Source organism: Lepidochelys kempii, chromosome 28 (genome assembly GCF_965140285.1).
Source record: "Lepidochelys kempii isolate rLepKem1 chromosome 28, rLepKem1.hap1, whole genome shotgun sequence".
NCBI lineage: Eukaryota > Metazoa > Chordata > Testudines > Cheloniidae > Lepidochelys > Lepidochelys kempii.
In genome coordinates this window covers 1,731,073-1,752,349 of record NC_136407.1, presented here as the reverse complement: position 1 = coordinate 1,752,349, position 21,277 = coordinate 1,731,073, and the positions used below count along the sequence as shown (strand labels likewise).

General features: G+C 60.8%; 1 protein-coding gene across 2 annotated transcripts; it reads left to right on the top strand.

The window, feature by feature from the left end:
- The first annotated feature begins 991 nt into the window (after window positions 1–991).
- Window positions 992–12,667, top strand: ACADVL (acyl-CoA dehydrogenase very long chain). Of its 2 annotated transcripts, XM_078851007.1 has the most exons (20): window positions 992–1,119; window positions 1,424–1,496; window positions 2,660–2,728; window positions 3,087–3,159; window positions 3,353–3,417; window positions 3,821–3,955; window positions 4,071–4,215; window positions 6,418–6,547; window positions 6,727–6,852; window positions 7,386–7,566; window positions 7,852–7,956; window positions 8,084–8,170; window positions 8,314–8,376; window positions 8,726–8,827; window positions 9,219–9,316; window positions 9,534–9,606; window positions 9,841–9,913; window positions 10,541–10,613; window positions 10,949–11,024; window positions 11,813–12,667. In XM_078851007.1, the coding sequence occupies exons 1-20, from the start codon at window positions 1,058–1,060 to the stop codon at window positions 11,948–11,950; spliced, it is 1,947 nt and encodes a 648-aa protein (XP_078707133.1). In that variant the 5' UTR covers window positions 992–1,057; the 3' UTR covers window positions 11,951–12,667. The 2 variants fall into 2 exon arrangements, with proteins under 2 accessions (XP_078707133.1, XP_078707134.1); XM_078851008.1 differs by lacking the exons at window positions 992–1,119; window positions 1,424–1,496 and adding an exon at window positions 1,846–1,866.
- The last annotated feature ends 8,610 nt before the right edge of the window (window positions 12,668–21,277 follow it).

Here is a 21,277-nt window from a genome sequence, read left to right as displayed (position 1 = left end):
GAAAAGCCCCTGAACCCCATATCTCCCAGTGGGGCTGGGATGAGGGGGCTCAGTTACCATGGTGATATAGTACCCTGAGAGCAGCCTGCCTTCAGGCCTAAAGAAAGCAATGGGAGAAGGTGGCCATTTTAGGTGAGGGCAGCCTGGCTTCAGCCCCATTGGGTAATGGAAGGAGGTGGCCATTTTAGGGGAGGGCAGCTTGGCTTCAGGCCCGCTGAGAGCAGTGGGAGGGGGCGGCCATTTTGGCTAAGGGCAGCCTGGCCCCTGGCTCATGGAGATCAATGGGCAGTGAAATGCGGGGGAGGGGGAGTAGCCAGGTTCTCCCCCCAAACAAACCCCACAGGGGGACCCCCAAACTGCCCTGCTACCATTGGCCTATCACATGCCCAGGGCGCTAATTTGCATTTACATAAAATTTGCATGCAAGACAAGGAAGGCTGGAGGGGGGGGTGGTTATGAGTGAGCTGGGCGTGAGAGCCCCGGGGGGGGGGGGGGAATAGACTCTAGAGAGGGGATCCCTGGGAGGGGGGCTGTGAGCCGGGGAGGGAATAGACTGTAGGGGGGATCCCTGGGGGGGGACTGTGAGCGGGGCGGGGAGGGGAATAGACTGGAGGGGATCCCTGGGTGGGGGGGGCTGTGAGCCAGGGGGGGAATAGACTGTAGGGGGGATCCCTGGGGGGGGACTGTGAGCGGGGCGGGGGGGGGAATAGACTGGGGGGGATCCCTGTGTGTGGGGATGCTGTGAACGGTGGGGGGGGGAATAGACTGGGGGGGATCCCTGGGTGGGGACTGTGAGCGGGGTGGGGGGGGGCTGTGAGCCGGGGGGGAATAGACTGTAGGGGGGAACACCCTGGGTGGGTGGGGGGACTGCGAGCAGTGGGGGAAATAGACTGTAGGGGGAATCGGGGGGGGGTGGTGGTGACGTGTCCCTGATTACATCACTCCCCCCCACCCGAATGGCGTTTCCCAGGATTCCCCTCCCCAGGCAGGCCCCGCCCCCCACTCCGCCGGGGCCCCGGTGACCTTGCGGGGAGGGGCGGCCAGACGGCCCGTCGCCATGCAGGGAGCGAGAGCAGCCCCCGGGCTCTGCCTGCGACTCCTGCGCCAGCCCCCCCGCGGGTGAGGGGGGAGGGAGAGAGACCTGGGGTATTGGGGGGCATTGTAAGGGTGGGGGAGGGAACTGGGGCGGGGGGAGCTGGGGGAGCTGCAGAGGGGCAGGAGTAGGAGGTGGGTGGGGAAGGGGAATTGGGGGGTGTTTTGTGAGAGTGGGGGAGGGGAGAGGAGGAGGTGACCTGGATTAGCTGGGGGGGGGGTGACTCCATAGGGGAGGTCAGAAATGGGGGAGCTGCGGGGGAAGGGGTTGCTCCTCCCTTCCTCTGTCCCTATAGGGCCCCACTGCTGACCTGTTCCTGTCTCTTCCTAGCTCCGGGGGGGCCCTGGCCATGATGTACCCCACCCCCCTGAACCCCTGTCTGTACAGCACCCATGCTGCCGAGGTAAGCCCGTGGGGGTCCCCACCGTCACCATCAATCTCTCCTGTCCTGCCCCGAAATCTCGGGGAGGCTGTTAACCGGCCACCCCGCCCCAGAGGTGGCCGCATCTCGGCGCCGGGCGAGGGGGCCCCGGATCACTGGCCGCCCTGCCCCAGAGGTGGCCGCATTCCGGTTTAAACCCTGCCCCTTACCTGGAATCTGGTCTGTGCCAGTGAATCTGGGCGAAAGGTTTTGTTGTTCTGGGATGAGTCACGGGACACAAGTATTTCGAGGAGAAGTGACAGCTGGGGCCGGAGGCGGGGGGCGGGGGGGACTGTCCAAGGGAGGCATAAACATCTGGCCTGGTCCCCTGGAGAACAATACTGGAGAAGGGGTACGGAAGGTATCCCAGCCCTGGGGTCCCCCCCAGCTCGGCTGGTGCCCCTCACTCCCGACCCGCAGCCCCCTGCCAGCCCAGCCCTGCCCCCCCACCCACAGCTCTGCCGGTGCCCCTCACTCCCGACCCGCAGCCCCCTGCCCCCCCCCAGCTCTGCCGGTGCCCCTCACTCCCGACCCGCAGCCCCCTGCCCCCCCCAGCTCTGCCGGTGCCCCTCACTCCCGACCCGCAGCCCCCTGCCCCCCCCAGCTCTGCCGGTGCCCCTCACTCCCGACCCACAGCCCCCTGCCCCCCCCAGCTCTGCCGGTGCCCCTCACTCCCAACCCACAGCCCCCTGCCAGCCCAGCCCTGCCCCCCTACACCTCTGCCGGTGCCCCTCACTCCCGACCCGCAGCCCCTTTAGCCCAGCCCTGCCCCCCAGCCCTGCCGGTGCCCCTCGCTCCTGACTCGCAGCCCCCTGCTAGCCCAGCCCTGCCCCCCAGCCCTGCCGGTGCCCCTCGCTCCTGACTCGCAGCCCCCTGCTAGCCCAGCCCTGCCCCCCAGCCCTGCCCGTGCCCCTCGCTCCTGACTCGCAGCCCCCTGCTAGCCCAGCCCTGCCCCCCAGCCCTGCCCGTGCCCCTCGCTCCTGACTCGCAGCCCCCTGCTAGCCCAGCCCTGCCCCCCAGCCCTGCCGGTGCCCCTCGCTCCCGACCCGCAGCCCCCTGCTAGCCCAGCCCTGCCCCCCAGCCCTGCCGGTGCCCCTCACTCCCGACCCACAGCCTCTCACTGACACTCGCTGTCTCACTCACAGGCTGTGCTGGATAAGGCTGGAGCAGGGACGGCTTCCCAGACCGTCTCCAAGGCCAAGTCCATCCTGGAGGTATGTCTGTTGCACCGCAAAACCCCGTTATTAACCCTCAGGATCCCAGGGTGGTAAGGGGGGGTGGGGGTTGTGGATCTGCTCTCTCCTTTGACCTCATTCCCCACCCCCATTCGAGGGGGATTGTGTGTGGGGGGGCTTGGTTCCCAACCCCCCTCCCAAGTTAGAGGGAGTATCGCCGGGGTCTGATGTGGGGGCGAGGGGGCCTCTCTGGTTGGAGAGCAATTGGCAGGGCTTGCTGGTGCATGGGAGGGTTGGCCCTCCACTTTTCCCCTGGTTCAAGGGGGATTTGGGGGGTCCCAAAGGGGAGGGACAAGACCCTGATTGCCCCTGCCCTCACTCTGTCCCCCCACCTCAGGAGTCAAAGTCTTTCGCTGTGGGGATGTTCCAGGGTCGGATGAGCACGGAGCAGGTGTTCCCCTACCCCACAGGTAAAGGGGAACTGGGGGGGAAGTCCTGGGGGGCTGGGAGGAAGCGGGGCTGCAGGGGCTGCCCCATTGGCTTGGGGGGTGACTCCAAGGGGGAAGAGAGGGAAGTTGGGGGCAGGGAGCTGGCAACCCCCCCAATTCCATAGGTCCCCCCCATCACTCACTGCCTGACTCCCCAACCTGCTCCCTCCTTCAGTGCTGACCGAGGAGCAGGCCCAGTTCCTGAAGGAGCTCATTGGACCCGTTAGCCGTTTCTTCCAGGTGAAGGGGGGATGAGTTTGGGGGGTGGCTGGTGTTTGGGGGGTGGCTGGGGTTGAGTTTGTGGGGGCTGAAATGGAAGACCTGGAATATGGGGAAGGGGTTGAGTTGGGGGCTGGGCTGGGGGAGACATGGGGAGGAGCTTGTGTTGTGTTTGGGGGGGCTGGGGGAAAACATGAGTGAGGGGAAGGGGCTGAGTTTGCAGGGAGCTGAGCTGGAAGGTTGGCAGAAAAGCAGTGGGGTGGGGCAGGGCTGCGTTTGTGGGGGCAGGCTGAAAGGCTGGTGTGAGAGCAGGCAGGGCTGAGTCTGGAGGGCACTGTGTGTGGGGGGGTGCAGGTGGGTGGGCAGCAGCCTGGATGAGGATCCCTCCCTTGGACTCCCCCTCTCTCCTCCCCTCCCGCCCCAGGAGGTGAACAACCCGGTGGCAAACGACTCGCTGGAGCGGGTGGAGGACCGGACCATGCAGGGGTTGAAGGAGCTGGGGGCCTTTGGGCTGCAGATCCCCCCCGAGCTGGGGGGGCTGGGGCTGAGCAACACCCAGGTGAGACACGCCCCCCCCCATTCCCCTGACCCAGCCGGAGCCCCTTAGTGGGGAAGGTCCGTGCCTCCCCCAAGGGGGCGGCTGGCCAGCCCTGCGCTCACCCCTCTCCCCACAGTATGCCCGGCTGGTGGAGATTGTGGGGCTGCATGACCTGGGCGTCGGGATCACGCTGGGGGCCCATCAGTCTATCGGCTTCAAGGGGTTGCTGCTCTATGGGACGCCCCAGCAGAAGCAGAAATACCTGCCACAGCTGGCCACAGGTGAGGGGCGCTGAGGGGGGTTTAAGGGGGAGTGATAGGGGTGTGGGGCGGGGAAAAGACAGAGGTGTGGGGGCTGGGAAGGGTGGGCGGGGATAGCGGGGGGGTACGGGAGGATTGGCGAGGCAGGGAGGAGGGGTGGCGGTAGCGGGGGGTACGGGAGGATTGGCGAGGCAGGGACGAGGGGTGGCGGGTAGCGGGGGGGGTACGGGAGGATTGGCGAGGCAGGGAGGAGGAGTTGGGATAGTGGGGGGTACGGGAGGATTGGCGAGGCAGGGACGAGGGGTGGCGGTAGCGGGGGGGTACGGGAGGATTGGCGAGGCAGGGAGGAGGAGTTGGGATAGCGGTGGGTATGGGAGGATTGGCGAGGCAGGGAGGAGGGGTGGCGGTAGCGGGGCGGTACGGGAGGATTGGCAAGGCAGGGAGGAGGGGTGGCGGTAGCGGGGTGGTACGGGAGGATTGGCGAGGCAGGGAGGAGGGGTGGCGGTAGCGGGGGGGTACGGGAGGATTGGCGAGGCAGGGAGGAGGGGTGGCGGTAGCGGGGGGGTACGGGAGGATTGGCGAGGCAGGGAGGAGGGGTGGCGGTAGCGGGGGGGTACGGGAGGATTGGCGAGGCAAGGAGGAGGGGTGGCGGGTAGCGGGGGGTACGGGAGGATTGGCGAGGCAGGGAGGAGGAGTTGGGATAGCGGGGGGTACGGGAGGATTGGCGAGGCAGGGAGGAGGGGTGGCGGTAGCGGGGGGTACGGGAGGATTGGCGAGGCAGGGAGGAGGGGTGGCGGGTAGCGGGGGGGTACGGGAGGATTGGCGAGGCAGGGAGGAGGAGTTGGGATAGTGGGGGGTACGGGAGGATTGGCGAGGCAGGGAGGAGGGGTGGCGGTAGCGGGGGGGTACGGGAGGATTGGCGAGGCAGGGAGGAGGAGTTGGGATAGCGGTGGGTATGGGAGGATTGGCGAGGCAGGGAGGAGGGGTGGCGGTAGCGGGGCGGTACGGGAGGATTGGCAAGGCAGGGAGGAGGGGTGGCGGTAGCGGGGTGGTACGGGAGGATTGGCGAGGCAGGGAGGAGGGGTGGCGGTAGCGGGGGGGTACGGGAGGATTGGCGAGGCAGGGAGGAGGGGTGGCGGTAGCGGGGGGGGGTACGGGAGGATTGGCGAGGCAGGGAGGAGGGGTGGCGGTAGCGGGGGGGTACGGGAGGATTGGCGAGGCAGGGAGGAGGGGTGGCGGTAGCGGGGGGGTACGGGAGGATTGGCGAGGCAAGGAGGAGGGGTGGCGGTAGCGGGGGGGTACGGGAGGATTGGCGAGGCAGGGAGGAGGAGTTGGGATAGCGGGGGGTACGGGAGGATTGGCGAGGCAGGGAGGAGGAGTTGGGATAGCGGGGGGTACGGGAGGATTGGCGAGGCAGGGAGGAGGAGTTGGGATAGCGGGGGGTACGGGAGGATTGGCGAGGCAGGGAGGAGGAGTTGGGATAGCGGGGGGGTACGGGAGGATTGGCGAGGCAGGGAGGAGGGGTGGCGGTAGCGGGGGAGTACGGGAGGATTGGCGAGGCAGGGAGGAGGGGTGGCGGTAGCGGGGGGGTACGGGAGGATTGGCGAGGCAGGGAGGAGGGGTGGCGGTAGCGGGGGGGTACGGGAGGATTGGCGAGGCAGGGAGGAGGGGTGGCGGTAGCGGGGCGGTACGGGAGGATTGGCGAGGCAGGGAGGAGGGGTGGCGGTAGCGGGGCGGTACGGGAGGATTGGCGAGGCAGGGAGGAGGGGTGGCGGTAGCGGGGCGGTACGGGAGGATTGGCGAGGCAGGGAGGAGGGGTGGCGGTAGCGGGGCGGTACGGGAGGATTGGCGAGGCAGGGAGGAGGGGGTGGCGGTAGCGGGGCGGTACGGGAGGATTGGCGAGGCAGGGAGGAGGGGTGGCGGTAGCGGGACGGTACGGGAGGATTGGCGAGGCAGGGAGGAGGGGTGGCGGTAGCGGGGCGGTACGGGAGGATTGGCGAGGCAGGGAGGAGGGGTGGCGGTAGCGGGGGGGTACGGGAGGATTGGCGAGGCAGGGAGGAGGGGTGGCGGTAGCGGGGGGTATGGGAGCAAGCTAGAGGAGGATTTGGGGAGCGTGGGCAGGTTGGGCCTAACAAAAGGGAGAGTGGCCTAATGCATGGGAGGGGCTCCATAAGGGCTTTGCCCCCCCAGCGTGTAACCTCGCCCCCCACCTCACCTCCCCAGGAGAGACCATTGCTGCTTTCTGTCTGACGGAGCCGTCCAGTGGCTCGGATGCCGCCTCCATTCGCACCACAGCCTGGCCCAGCCCATGTGGCTCCTACTACACCCTGGATGGGGGCAAGATCTGGATCAGGTGCTCCCCAGCCCTAGGGGGTGCTGTGGGGCGCGGGGTTGGGGACTCAGCGGGGGCGCTCTCCCCTGGCAGTCAATACCAGCCTTGGTGGGGCGCTGTCCCTTGGCTGGCAGGGCTGGCCTCCCCCCTTCCCAGGCATACCCCGCATTTCTGACTCCCCACATCTCTGCCCCACACAGTAACGGGGGGCTGGCTGACCTCTTCACCGTCTTCGCCAAGACCCCCATGAAGGACGAGGCAACGGGCGAGGTGAAAGAGAAGATCACGGCCTTCATCGTGGAGCGAGCGTTTGGGGGGGTCACCCAGTGAGTATTCCCCAAACTCAGTCCAGCAGGGGGAGCGGATCAGGGGGTAGAAGCAGCAGGCACAGCTAGGGAGCATCTGTGGGAATGGTGGTATTTGTTGGGGGGCATATTTTGGAGGGTAGGCCCCTGGGTTTTGGAGTGTCCGGGCATAGCATGGCTTTTGTGGTGGGGTGTATTTCAGAGGTGGTGTATATGGCAGGGGTGCGTTCTTAGGTGTACATTTGGGGTGTTTGCACTGGGGTGTATGTTTCCGAGGCATTTGCGCTGGTGTGTATTTCAGGGGTGGGGTATATTTGGGGGGTGTTCTGGGGTGTACATTTTAGAGGGTGTTGGGGGGGCGCTGTATTTCAGGGCATAGGTTTGGGGGGCATTGGGCCGTATTTGAGGACATAGGTTTCGAGGGAAGTTGGCCGTGTCTATATTGGGGGAGTTGGCAGGTGTCTTTATTTTGAGGTGTACGTTCGGGGGGGCTGTATTTTCGGGCGTCGGAGCCCCCCCTCCCCCCACTAACGCCCCGCCCTCCCCCATTGCAGCGGCCCCCCCGAGAAGAAGATGGGGATCAAGGCGTCGAACACGGCCGAGGTGCACTTCGAGGGCGTGCAGGTTCCGGCAGAGAACGTCGGGTTCAAGGTGGCCATGAACATCCTCAACAACGGGCGGTTCGGCATGGCTGCCGCGCTGGCCGGGACCATGCGGGGCGTCATCGGCAAGGCCGTGAGTGTGTCCCCCCCCCCCCCCGACCCCCACAGCATCCTTCCCCTGGTGACCCCCAGTCTTCCCCTGGTGACCCCCAGTCTTCCCCTGGTGACCCCCAGTCTTCCCCTGGTGACCCACTCCCAATCCAGGGTGACCCCTCTGCCTTGTGGGAATTCTCTCACTCACTCACACACACATGCACTGCGTGATCCTGCTGCCTTGTGGGAAATCCGCCCGCCACCCCATTGCATTGTGGGAATTTTGCACCCTGCTGGTTGGGTTCTCTCTCTCCCTCTCCCACAGGTGGAGCATGCAGCCAATCGCACCCAGTTTGGGGACAAAATCCACAATTTTGGAGCCATCCAGGAGAAGTTGGCGCGTATGGCCATGCTGCAGTATGTCACTGAGGTGAGACCGCCCCGCCCCAGAGGTGACCCCATCTCAGCTCCAGGCGAGGGGTCCCTGGGTCACCAGCCGCCCCGCCCCAGAGGTGGCCGCATCTCAGCTGCGTTGCTCTCTCTCTTCCTCCGTGCAGTCCATGGCGTACATGATCAGTGCTAACATGGATCAAGGAGCGGCCGATTTCCAGACCGAGGCAGCCATCAGCAAAATCTTTGGCTCGGTGAGGCTCCGTGGGGTGGGGAATGGGGGAGGGGTGCTAGGGTGGGGCTGGGGGGCATGGGTTCCCGGGTAGCCCATCTTCCCCCGGCAGGGGGCGCCGTGGGGCGGTTACCTGACTGTGAGGCTGTGGGTTGGTTTTCGTAGGAAGCCGCCTGGACGGTGACGGACGAGTGTATCCAGATTATGGGGGGCACGGGGTTCATGAAGGTGAGTGGAGATACCTGCCCCCCCGCACCATTGCTGGGATCCTCCCCAACCTCCGTCCGACCTCTCCCCGCCCCCCTGGTGCCAAGATTCCCCCCCCAACCCCTGCCCCCCTGGTGCCGGGATATCCCCTCTAACCTCCCCAACCCCTGCCCGACTTCTCCCCACCCCCCTCAGGCCGGGATACCCCCTCTTGGTGCCGGGAATCCCCCCCCCCCCGGCACCAGGATCTGCCCCCCCAACCCCTGCCCGACCTCCCCGCCCCCCCCATTGGTGCTGGGATATTCCCCCCGAACCCCCGGTGCCAGGACCCCCCCCCCCCGGCTAACGTGGCCCCCCACCCTACCCCCAGGACGCGGGCGTGGAGCGGGTGATGCGGGATCTCCGGATCTTCCGGATCTTCGAGGGAACCAACGACATCCTGCGGCTCTTCGTGGCCCTGAACGGCTTCCAGGTGGGGTGGGGGGGGGGCGGGGAGGGGCCTGAAATGGGGGGCATGGGGGGACTGGGAGGGGCAACTTGAGGCTATCAAAGGGGGGGCTGTGGGGGGCAGGGGATTTTGGGGGTGGAGCTCATGGGGGGGCCGTGTGGGGGAGGGGATATGGGGGCCGTGGTGTGGGGTGGGGATCTTTGCAGGGGAGGTGGGGGCTGTACCTTCAGGGGGGAAAGGACGGGAGATGATCCGTGGGGGGGTGTCTTGTGGGTGTGTGGGGGGGCAGACAGGAGACCTCAGGGTAGGGGGTTGCTGGGGGGGGAAGGAGAACCTGGAATGGGGTGGGGGGGCTGGTTCCTCTCTGGGGGGGTGTCTGTGCCCCCCCCAGGTCACTGACCCTCCCCCTCCCCAGAACGCCGGGAACCAGCTGCGGGGGCTGCAGCGAGCCCTGAAAAGCCCCATAGGGAACATGGGGCTGCTGGCCCGGGAGGCCGCCCTCCGCTTGCGCAGGTACCGGTGTGGGGGGAGGGCCGGGGGGCGGTCTATGGGGGGAGGCTCAAGCTTGTGGGGGTGGGGGGGGGTCTATGGAGGGATTCACTCTCCCCAGGGGTGGGGGGGGCTCCCTGGATGGGAGGTTTTGGTCCTTGGAGGTGGGGCTGGGAGGGCTGCCCTCTTGTATGGGGGAGGGGTCGGTCACGTGCCGTCTGTCTTCCCCCCCCTCCCCCAGGAAAGCCGGGTGGGGATCCGGGCTTACCCTGAGGGACGTGGTGCACCCTGACCTGGACCCCAGCGCCGAGCAGGTGAGTCTGGGGAATTGGGGGGGGGTGGGGGGGGAGACCCTGCCTCAAATCCCCTCCCCCCTTGCAATGACGCCCGCCCGCCCCTCCCTTCCAACTCCCCCAACTCGCACTGACCCCGTTAGGCCCCCTATTATGGGGTGGTGGGTGGATCTTGGGTCGGGGGATATTTGCAGATGTAGGTCTGCCCCCACCCGCTAATCCTGCCCCCCCCAACCCCGTTCCTTCCCCCCCTAGCTGGTGCGTGGGGTCGATCTCTTTGGGGCCACGGTGGAGAAGCTGCTGCTCAAATATGGCAAGAAAATCGTGGGTGAGTTTATTTGGGGGACCCCGGGTGGGGGAGGGGGCGATATAGGGCTGGCTGGGGGAGGGGGTCCCGGCTCGCTGCCTCTCTTTCTCCCCCCCCCCCATCTGTAGGGCTTCAGCGTGTGTGGGAAGGTTGGGGGGCGGGAAGGTTAGGTTTGGAGGTCCCACTGTGTTGTGGGTGGGAAAGGTTGGGGACCCCCCAGGGCAGTGAGGGGCTGGGAGAAGGAAGGTTTGGGGGGGATCGGTGCACCTGGGGAAGGGGGCCCCCCCCAAGGCAGTGACGGGTTGGGGGGGTTGGGAAGGTTTGGGGGCCCCCCAAGGCAGTGACGGGTTGGGGGGGTTGGGAAGGTTTGGGGGATCCCCGGGCAGTGAGGGGTTGGGGGACCCCCATGGCTGGGAGATGGCAAAGGCTGGGGGGCCCCCCAGGCCAGTGAGGGTTTGAGGGGTCCCCATGGCTGGGAGGTGGGAAAAGCTGGGGATCCCCCAGGACAGTGAGGGGAGTGGGAAGGTTTGGGGGGTCCCCCAGGGCAGTGAGGGGTGGGGATCGGTGCACCGGGGGAAGAGGGGTTGTTTTGGGGGAGCAGGGGCTGGCTCTGCACTGACTCCCCCCCCTGTCATTCCCCCCCCCCAGATGAGCAGTTCGTGCTGAAGCGGGTCGCGGATGGGGCGATCGACCTCTACGCCATGGTGGTCCTGCTGTCCCGGTGATGCCCGGGGCGGGGGGCACGGGATGGGTTGGAGAAGTGGGGGAGGAGGTGTGGGGGGGCTGGCTGGGGGAACAGGAGCGTGGAGGGAGCTGGGGAGGGGGGTTTGTGGGAGGTAGGGGTGTCGGGGGGCTAATGAGTGGGGGTGGGGGGGCTGGTCTGGGGTGTCCCCCCCTCCGTCCCAAGGGGGCCTGTGGGGGGAGTGGTTCACCCCTTGGGCTGGGGGCCTCTGCGGGAGCAGGTCGGGGGCCTTTCTTTGTGTTTCTAAGGGGGTTCTTAGTCCCAAATTTTTTGGGGAGCCCCCGGTTCTAATGGCTCATTCCCCCCCCCCCCAGGGCGTCGCGCTCCCTGGCCCAGGCCCACCCCACTGCCCAGCACGAAAAGCTGCTGTGTGAGACCTGGTGTGACGAGGTGAGTGGGGGGCGGCTCCGGAGCCCCCTCGGGCCGCAGGGTGTCTGCTGGATCCAGCCCTCCCGGTTCTCCCTCCGGCAGCCCGCCCGTCCGTCCGTCCCCCCCTTCTTCCATCCAGTTTTCCCCCCTCCCCTCCACACCTCCGTCCTCCATCCATCCAGTCGTCCCCCCTTCTTCCCTCCACACCTCCGTCCCCCTTTCTTCCCTCCCTCCACACCTCCGTCCCTTCATTCCTCCGTCTCTCGATCCACATCTCCGTCCCCCCTTCTTCCCTCCCGCCACACCTCCGTCCCTTCATTCCTCCGTCTCTATATTCACACCTCCGTCCCCCTTTTTCCATCTCTCCCTTCGTCCCCCCCTCTTCCATCCATCTCCGTTCTCCATCCCTCCACACCTCTGTCCCCCCTTCTTCCCTCCATTCCTCCACACCTCTGTCCCTCTTCTTCCATCCCTCCGTTCCTCCCTCCACACCTTTTTCCCCCCTTCTTCCATCCCTCCACACCTCTGACCTCCATTCCTCCAATTGTCCCCGCTCCTGACCTCCATCCCTCCACACCTCTGTCCCCCCTTCTTCCATCTGTCTTTCCTCAATTCCTCCATCCACACCTCCGCCCCCCCCTTCTTCCATGCCGTCATCCCTTTCTCTATCCTCCCCTTCCCTCCATCCCCATCCATGCATCTCTTTCCCCCTCCCTCCTGCTAGGTGCTGGTGAGGGGATGGGTAGGATTTGGGGGGCGCGGGGATGCCTTTGCCTGTCTCTCACCCCTCCCCTCCTGTCTCACTCCAGGCCTACGAGCGTCTCATGGCCACCCTGAGCCCGCTCAGCACGGACAGCGCCCGGCACACCTTCCGGCAGCTGCGGGGCATCTCCCGGGCCGTGGTGGAGAACGGGGGTGTGGTCTCCCCCAACCCCTTGGGCTTCTGAGCCCCGACACAGCTCTGCCTGGGACACTGTGACCCCAAACTGGCCCCTCCCACTTCCCAGCACACATTTCTGCCCCCTCCCTGAAGCGTCTGGGAAAGGGGGGGGGCGAATAGTGGGGTGCTTTCCCTTCCTCCAATACGCCCAGCCTAACACGCTACCTCTGGGACCTCTTCTGCTGTGGAAATGCCTTAACGTGCCCCTGTCGGAGGAGGGGGGAATGTCTGTTTCAAGGCTCCCCTGAGGATGGGGGGAAATGTGTGTTTCGAGGCCGCTCTGGAGGAAGCGGAGGGAGCTGCCGTGTAGGAGGAGAGAAATGTCTACCCTGGAGGAGGGGGGAACTGCCCGAGGAGGTGGAATGTGTGTTTCGAGGCTCCCCCAAGGAGGGGGTAAATGTCTGTTTTGAGGCAGCCCCATGGAGCGAAATGTGAGTTACGAGGCTCCCCTCTCCCCTGCCCCGGGGATAGATCTGAGCTTTAACCAGCCATAGCTGCTTTATGTTCCCCCAGTGGCCAGTCGGTTTTGGGGTGGGGAAGGTGCCAGGCTGGGGGGGGGCAGAGTTGCCCACACATCTTGCACTTGTGGGAGAAAAGTGGGCACCCCGACACTGATGCCCTCCAAGCAGGGGTGCCCCCAGAAATGGGGTCACCCTGATCCCTACAGGAGAGCCCGGCCCAGCCGCTGTTTCCTTGTCAAAAATAAATAGAATATTTTGGATGACTGGATGTGTTACAACCAGGACTTCCCTGTGCTGTGGCGGGAGGGGGGGAGATGGATTTTGGGGGGAGCTGGGGTTCAGACCTTCGGGTGGAGTTGTGGGGTCAGGATCAGAATGAGCCCTTTGGGGTTTCGGGGGGTTAGAGCAGGGGGCCTGGGAGCCAGGACTCCTGGGTTCTCTCCTTGTTCTCTGGGAGGGGAGCGGGGGGGCGCTGGGAGCCAGGACTCCTGGGTTCTCTGCCTGGTGGGTTAGAGCAGGGCAGGCTGGGAGCCAGGACTCCTGGGTTCTTTCCCTGGCTCTGGGAGGGGAGTGGGGGCTAGTGGTTAGAGCAGTGTGTCCTGATCCCCCCCCTTAATTACACCACCTGGGGATGTGCCCGACTGATTCCAGTGTGGAGCTGCTTATTTCCAGGGAGCCAACTGGGAGAAAAGGAATTGCTACTTGTGTACGGCATGATGCAGCCATGTGGTGAGGAGTTCCGCTGGTTAACGACGCCTTCTGGAGGAGTCTGTGGAGGGGCGGGGGGCTGGGAAGGGAATTAAATCACTGTGTGGCAGAAATGGACCATGCGGGGCTCAATATCCCGGCCCTTCCCTGCCATCCTGGATCAGACTATGAGCCCACCTAGCCCCGTATCCTGTCACTGCCCAATCCCCGCTATTTCTGTCCCATCCCCACCTCTCATTATTTGGTCCTGGCTCTAATTAATTGGATTGAAAGTCAATCCAAGGTTCTCATGATCTATGTAAGCATCCCAAGTGGTTGCCTCACCAACCATCATGTGGCAGGGAGTCCCGCGGGTTAACAACCCTTCTCATAATTCTCCATGCCACTGTCTTGGGCTCAGACATCATCACACGGTGGGGAATCCGCACCAGATATAGAAATGGTATCCCTGGCTATAGCAATCCCGTGGCTGCTTCAGTGTCCTGTAACAAGGAGTTCCACTGGTTATCAGCTCAACTCCATGGCATAAAACGAGACGATTTACCCTGGTATCGGTGAGCCTGATGCCAGAAGACAGCCTCCAGTTGAGGCGTGTGCCGTTTAAATCATCAGTGGCGATGCTGGAGAGGGTACAGAGAGGAGGCGGAGGGCTGGGTAAAAATGCCTTCCGGCTTGTGAGCTGTTTGGCATCTGGAATCGCAGCGACCTGTGGGGTCCTGTGTCTACAGCCCTTGGCAGGCAGAAAACCCCGGGGATCAACCTGCTCTTGAGTCTCGCGGAGCACGGAAGAGCCAGGCCGGAGGTCGGGAAGGAGGGACCGATTCGTAACCGCGAGGGGCGACTGGCTGTCGGAATGGAACCGCCTGTCGGCGGAGCTGGTTGAAGGCCCTTTCATGAATTTTCCAGCCCAAACCACGCCGTTTGGGCAAAACTGCACCTTTTCACGGCAAGATCGGTGATTTGCGGGTCGTTTCTTTTACGTTACGTTCAGGGGGAGGCCCGTTTAATGTGATGTCGGTAATTACGTAGCCGATGTGGTGTAAAAGGAAATCTTTCCCTCGTGCATTTCGTATGTATAATATTTTAATATAAAGATAACTTGATATACATTACTGTAAGCTGTATATTTTCACATGTACATGGAACTAATAATATATATATATATATATATATATTAACAGATAATACATATTAGTATATTTAATACCATGTATATAATTTGATGTAAAGACTATATGTTTATAATTAAGATAATAATCGGTTGTTGTATATTGCATTTAATATTAGAATAATAGACTATCAGGGTTGGAAGGGACCCCTGAAGGTCATCTAGTCCAACCTCCTGCTCAAAGCAGGACCGATCCCCAATTAAATCATCCCAGCCAGGGCTTTGACAAGCCTGACCTTAAAAATATCTAAGGGAGGAGATTCCACCACCTCCCTAGGTAACGCATTCCAATGTCTCACCACCCTCCTAGTGAAAAAGTTTTTCCTAATCATAGAATCATAGAAGATCAGGGTTGGAAGGGACCTCAGGAGGTATCTAGTCCAACCCCCTGCTCAAAGCAGGACCAATCCCCAATTTTTGCCCCAGATCCCAAATGGCCCCCTCAAGGATTGAACTCACAACCCTGGGTTTAGCAGGCCAATGCTCAAACCACTGAGCTATCCCTCCCCCTAATATCCAACCTACACCTCCCCCACTGTAACTTGAGACCATTACTCCTTGTTCTGTCATCTGCTACCACTGAGAACAGTCTAGAGCCATCCTCTTTGGAACCACCTCTCAGATAGTTGAAAGCAGCTATCAAATCCCCCCTCATTCTTCTCTTCCGCAGACTAAACAATCCCACTTCCCTCAGCCTCTCTATTATAGAGAGCTCAGTGGTTTGAGCATTGGCCTGCTAAACCCAGGGTTGTGAGTTCAATTGTTGAGGGCACCATTTAGGGATCTGGGGCAAAAATTGGGGGATTGGTCCTGCTTTGAGCAGGGGGTTGGACTAGATACCTCCTGAGGTCCCTTCCAACTCTGATAATCTATGTTTCTATGATATGTAATAGATGTAAGGATAATACATCTTTAAGATGATTGTGTATTATATTGAGTATTGATATTTAACATAAGTAAAGCCAATTCAGCTTTATAATTAATGGTTGTGTTTAGCCTGCAGAAGAGAAGAATGAGGGGGGATTTGATAGCTGCTTTCAACTACCTGAAAGGGGGTTCCAAAGAGGATGGCTCTAGACTGTTCTCAATGGTAGCAGATGACAGAACGAGGAGTAATGGTCTCAAGTTGCAGTCGGGGAGGTCTAGGTTGGATATTAGGAAAAACTTTTTCACTAAGAGGGTGGTGAAACACTGGAATGCGTTACCTAGGGAGGTGGTGGAATCTCCTTCCTTAGAGGTTTTTAAGGTCAGGCTTGACAAAGCCCTGGCTGGGATGATTTAACTGGGAATTGGTCCTGCTTCGAGCAGGGGGTTGGACTAGATGACCTCCTGAGGTCCCTTCCGACCCTGGTATTCTATGATTGATTTAATGTGTGTATTTAACAGAAAGATAAAACATCTTTATACTTTAGTTTAATGGTGTATTACCTTCAATATTATAGATATCTAATACATGGGAAGATAATACGTATTTTTAATTAAATAGCTGGATGTTGTTTTTACGATTATAGATACAGAATATATGTAAAAATACATATTTCTATATATTTAATTTAACAAATACGATCTGTATAATTTAATATTCTATGCAGTTATAAACCGAATGGATATAATTAATATTTAAGATGAAATATACATCTTTATAATATAACAAAATATTTACTATCTCTAATGTCCATAAAGATAGCACCTCTTGTGTTGTATATTGCGTATAACAGATCTTTACACATTTAATGTATATAATTAACATTATAAAGACAGGTTTCGGAGTAGCTACCGTGTTGGTCTGTATTCGCAAAAAGGAAAGGAGGACTCGTGGCACCTTTAGAGACTAGCCAAGATAAATCTATAATGGTTGTATAATCTATTTGATAGCTTATATGTAAAGAAAATGCATCTTGCCATTTATAGTTAACATAAAGATAAATATATGTATATTGTCCTTTTGTACATTTAATATTTTAAAATTAAATACCTAGAATATTAACTAATATTTATTATATTCTAAAGTTGTGTAATCTATATATAAGACAATACATCTTTATATGTATTTAATATAACAGACAATACATAAAAGATCTAGGTTGGAAGGGCCCTCAGGAGATCATCCAGTCCAACCCCCTGCTCAAACCAGGACCATTCCCCAGTTTTTGCCCCAGATACCTAAATGGCCCGCTCAGGGATTGAACTCTCAACTCTGGGTTTAGCATCATTGTATATTTAATATTATGTAGCTATTTTTAATAAATAGAACATCTTTCCCTGTTGTTTAATATAAAAGCTAATATCTACAAAGATAATTTTATGTATATATGTAATATATTAATATAATCGACAAAGTGAATGAACGCAAATTATTATAAATATTTTTAGGGTCCTGAATGAGAATTTTTCTCAACTTCTATGGTGTGCTGGTCGGGTAATCATGTGGCATGGAGTTCCAAAGGTGAACTGAGCTTTAAATTCATGATCTTTCCTTTGCTTTGCTCTTTTCTTGCAGCTGGCAAAGAAAAAGACACCCCCCCCCCCGTCTATTATTTTGACAGAATCTCGTGATTTTTTTGAAGCCAATCTCGTGATTTTGGGTGTGCCTGCCTCCCGGGTCTTTGGGGTTGGCAAAGTCTGTGCAAGGAGCAGTTTCACTCCTCTTCCAAGTCAGTTTCTGGTATATTATGGGCCCTCGGGGCTGGCCACCGCGGGAATGCCCGGGGCCTTGCCCTGGTTCAATGTTTCCAAAAAGTTTGAGCCCAAGCTAGGGGGGAAAAACAAAAAGCGCCCCTGGAATTGCGCTTCAAGTTGCCCTCCCCGCCCCCAGTCCTGGGCAAACTCCCAACCCGTCTGTTGCAACCCCTCTCCCATGCCAGGATCCCCCACTTTCCTCTCTGTGCCCCCTAGAGGCAGGACCTCTCTGCCTGCCCTTGCTCCCCCCCCCCCCCGCTTGGCTGTGTCTTGCAGCCCACCCCCCCCCCCCCGGCAAAACTACGCTACCCACAATTCTGCCGGGCTCCCAATCTTTTAAGCCGGCAGCTGTTGGGAAGGCAGATTACGGGATTAGCGTGTGTGTCTCCCCCCAACGCGCCCCCCCCCCCATGCCAGGCACCGCGATGCCAAGGAAACAGAGAGGTAGGGACCCCCTTTGCCCCCCCCAACCTGGCGCCTCCGGGATACCTCTCTGCCCCACTCTGAGCTATCCCCAACTCCCCCACACCTGCCCCAGCACGAGAGCTGGGGGCCCCCAGGTAGGAGCCATGTGTGGGGGTGAGCAGCCACCGGGCGGGGGGTTCTCCATGGGCGTGAGGGGCCGGGCAATGCACTTGCGTGTTGTTGTGTTGCACAGGGCAAAGTTTGGGGCGGCCTACAGGGGAAGAGGTGGGTTTGTGTGTTGTGTAGGAGCTGGGTTGTCAGGGAGAGTGTGTATGAGTTGGGGCAGGGAGGGGGGCTGTTCGGGACAGAGGGGGGTGTGGGGTAGTGTGGGAGAGAAGCGGGTGTGCAAGTGTGCGACTTTGTGTGTTGTGTGGGGTAGGATGGGAGAGCGGCGGGTGTGGAAGTGTGCGACTTTGTGTGTTGTGTGGGGTTGGATGGGGGAGAGGTGGGTGTGGGAGTTGTGTAATATGGGGTTGGATAAGAGGGTGTGGGGTAGGATGGGAGAGAGGCGGGTGCAGAAGTGTGCGACTTTGTGTGTTGTGTGGGGTGGGGTAGGATGGGAGAGAGGCGGGTGCGGAAGTGTGCGACTTTGTGTGTTGTGTGGGGTGGGGTAGGATGGGAGAGAGGCGGGTGCGGAAGTGTGCGACTTTGTGTGTTGTGTGGGGTTGGATGGGGGAGAGGTGGGTGTGGGAGTTTGTTGTGTAATATGGGGTTGGATAAGAGGGTGTGGGGTAGGATGGGAGAGAGGCGGGTGCGGAAGTGTGCGACTTTGTGTGTTGTGTGGGGTGGGGTAGGATGGGAGAGAGGCGGGTGCGGAAGTGTGCGACTTTGTGTGTTGTGTGGGGTAGGATGGGAGAGCGGCGGGTGTGGAAGTGTGCGACTTTGTGTGTTGTGTGGGGTGGGGTAGGATGGGAGAGAGGCGGGTGTGGAAGTGTGCGACTTTGTGTGTTGTGTGGGGTAGGATGGGAGAGCGGCGGGTGTGGAAGTGTGCGACTTTGTGTGTTGTGTGGGGTTGGATGGGGGAGAGGTGGGTGTGGGAGTTTGTGTTGTGTAATATGGGGTTGGATAAGAGAGTGGGGGTGTGCGTGGAGGTGTGTAGTGTTGTGGGGTTGGATGGGAGAGGCATGTGTGGTGTTGTGGGATTGGATGGGGGAGTTTGTGTAGTGTGGGTTTGGATGGGAGAGAGGCAGGTGTGAATGTGTGGTGTTGTTGTGTTGTGGGGTAGGATAGGAGAGAGGCGGGTGTGGAGGTGTACGACTTTGTGTACTGTGTAGTGTGGGGTTGGATAAGAGAGTGGGGGTGTGTGGAAGTTTGTGTGGTGTTGTGGGGTTGGATGGGGGAGGCATGTGGGGTTGTGTGGTGGTGTGGGGTTGGATGGGGGAGAGGTGGGTGTGGAGATGCTGGGCTTTGTGGGTTTGTCTGGGCAAGGGGGCGTGTGTTGTGTTGTGTTGCATGGAGCATGGCATGTCCCAAGGCGGGAGCGTTTGCAGGCCGTGCACAGTTGTGGGGTTGCATGGGAGAGCGGCAAGCGTTGAGGTGTGAGGGTTTGGGCAAGACTGTAGTGGTGTGAGAGTTGTGTTGTTTGGGTACAATGGGGTGTGTGTGTGAGGGGGAGTTGGGCTGTATCCTCTGGGGAGGAAGGTATATGGGTTGAGGGTGTGTGTGTGTGTGAGAGAGAGTTGGGGTGTGTACTTTGGAGAGCGGGTGTAGATGAGGTGTGTCTGTGTCGGGTTGTGCCCGTAGCCACTGGGATGGGCAGGTTTTGACCATTCGCCTGTTGCGTTGAAGTTGGGGGGTGAGAGCCGAGAGGTGTGCGTTGAGGTGTTGCGGGGGCTCAGAGTGGGAGCTGCGTTTGAGTGCGTGGGGGTGGGGGGTGAGAGCCGGGGGTCCAATTTTAGGAGTGGGGGGTGATGTGAGTTGGAGTGTGGGTGGGGGGTGTGTGTTGCCATTTCAGGCTTTGAGTGTACTGAGGATGTGTGTGTGTAACGGGTTGTGGGTGTGGGCGGGTGTACTGGGGGTAGCGGTGACTATGTGTGTGGAACAGGGTTGTGGGTGTGGGTGGTGTACTGGGGGTAGCGGTGACTTGAGGTGTGTGTGTAGAACAGGGTTGTGGGTGTGCGTGGATGTACTGGGGTAGCGGTGACGTGTGTGGGGAACAGGGTTTGTGGGTGTGGGCGGTGTACGGGGGGTAGCGGTGACTTGGGGTGTGTGTGTGGGGAACAGGGTTTGTTGGTGTGGGCGGTGTTCGGGGGGTAGCGGTGACTTGGGGTGTGTGTGTGGGGAACAGGGTTTGTGGGTGTGGGCGGTGTACGGGGGGTAGCGGTGACTTGGGGTGTGTGTGGGGGGAACAGGGTTTGTGGGTGTGGGCGGTGTACGGGGGGTAGCGGTGACTTGGCGGGGGTGTGGGGGGAACAGGGTTTGTGGGTGTGGGCGGTGTACGGGGGGTAGCGGTGACTTGAGGTGTGTGTGGGGAACAGGGTTTGTGGGTGTGGGCGGTGTACGGGGGTAGCGGTGACGTGGGGAACAGGGTTTGTGGGTGTGGGTGGTGTACGGGGGTTAGCGGTGACTTGGGGTGTGTGTGGGGGGAACAGGGTTTGTGGGTGTGGGCGGTGTACGGGGGGTAGCGGTGACTTGGGGGTGTGTGGGGGGAACAGGGTTTGTGGGTGTGGGCGGTGTACGGGGGGTAGCGGTGACTTGAGGTGTGTGTGGGGAACAGGGTTTGTTGGTGTGGGCGGTGTACGGGGGTAGCGGTGACTTGGGGTGTGTGTATGTGGGGAACAGGTTTGTGGGTGTGGGCGGTGTACGGGGGTAGCGGTGACGTGGGGAACAGGGTTTGTGGGTGTGGGCGGTGTACGGGGGGTAGCGGTGACTTGGGGGTGTGTGGGGGCAACAGGGTTTGTGGGTGTGGGCGGGTGTACGGGGGGTAGCGGTGACTTGGGGTGTGTGTGGGGGGAACAGGGTTTGTGGGTGTGGGCGGTGTACGGGGGGTAGCGGTGACTTGGGGTGTGTGTGGGGGGAACAGGGTTTGTGGGTGTGGGCGGTGTACGGGGGGTAGCGGTGACTTGGGGGGGGTGTGGGGGGAACAGGGTTTGTGGGTGTGGGCGGTGTACGGGGGGTAGCGGTGACTTGAGGTGTGTGTGGGGAACAGGGTTTGTGGGTGTGGGCGGTGTACGGGGGTAGCGGTGACGTGGGGAACAGGGTTTGTGGGTGTGGGTGGTGTACGGGGGTTAGCGGTGACTTGGGGTGTGTGTGGGGGGAACAGGGTTTGTGGGTGTGGGCGGTGTACGGGGGGTAGCGGTGACTTGGGGGGGGTGTGGGGGGAACAGGGTTTGTGGGTGTGGGCGGTGTACGGGGGGTAGCGGTGACTTGAGGTGTGTGTGGGGAACAGGGTTTGTTGGTGTGGGCGGTGTACGGGGGGTAGCGGTGACTTGGGGTGTGTGTATGTGGGGAACAGGTTTGTGGGTGTGGGCGGTGTACGGGGGTAGCGGTGACGTGGGGAACAGGGTTTGTGGGTGTGGGCGGTGTACGGGGGGTAGCGGTGACTTGGGGGTGTGTGGGGGCAACAGGGTTTGTGGGTGTGGGCGGGTGTACGGGGGGTAGCGGTGACTTGGGGTGTGTGTGGGGGGAACAGGGTTTGTGGGTGTGGGCGGTGTACGGGGGGTAGCGGTGACTTGGGGTGTGTGTGGGGGGAACAGGGTTTGTGGGCGTGGGCGGGTGTACGGGGGGTAGCGGTGACTTGGGGTGTGTGCGTGTGTCCATGTCTGCTCACCCCACTGCTGGGTCCCCCCCATGCTGCCCCTCCCCAGAGATGTCTCCCACCCTGGGGTCCCCTTGGAAACGCCCCCTCTGACCC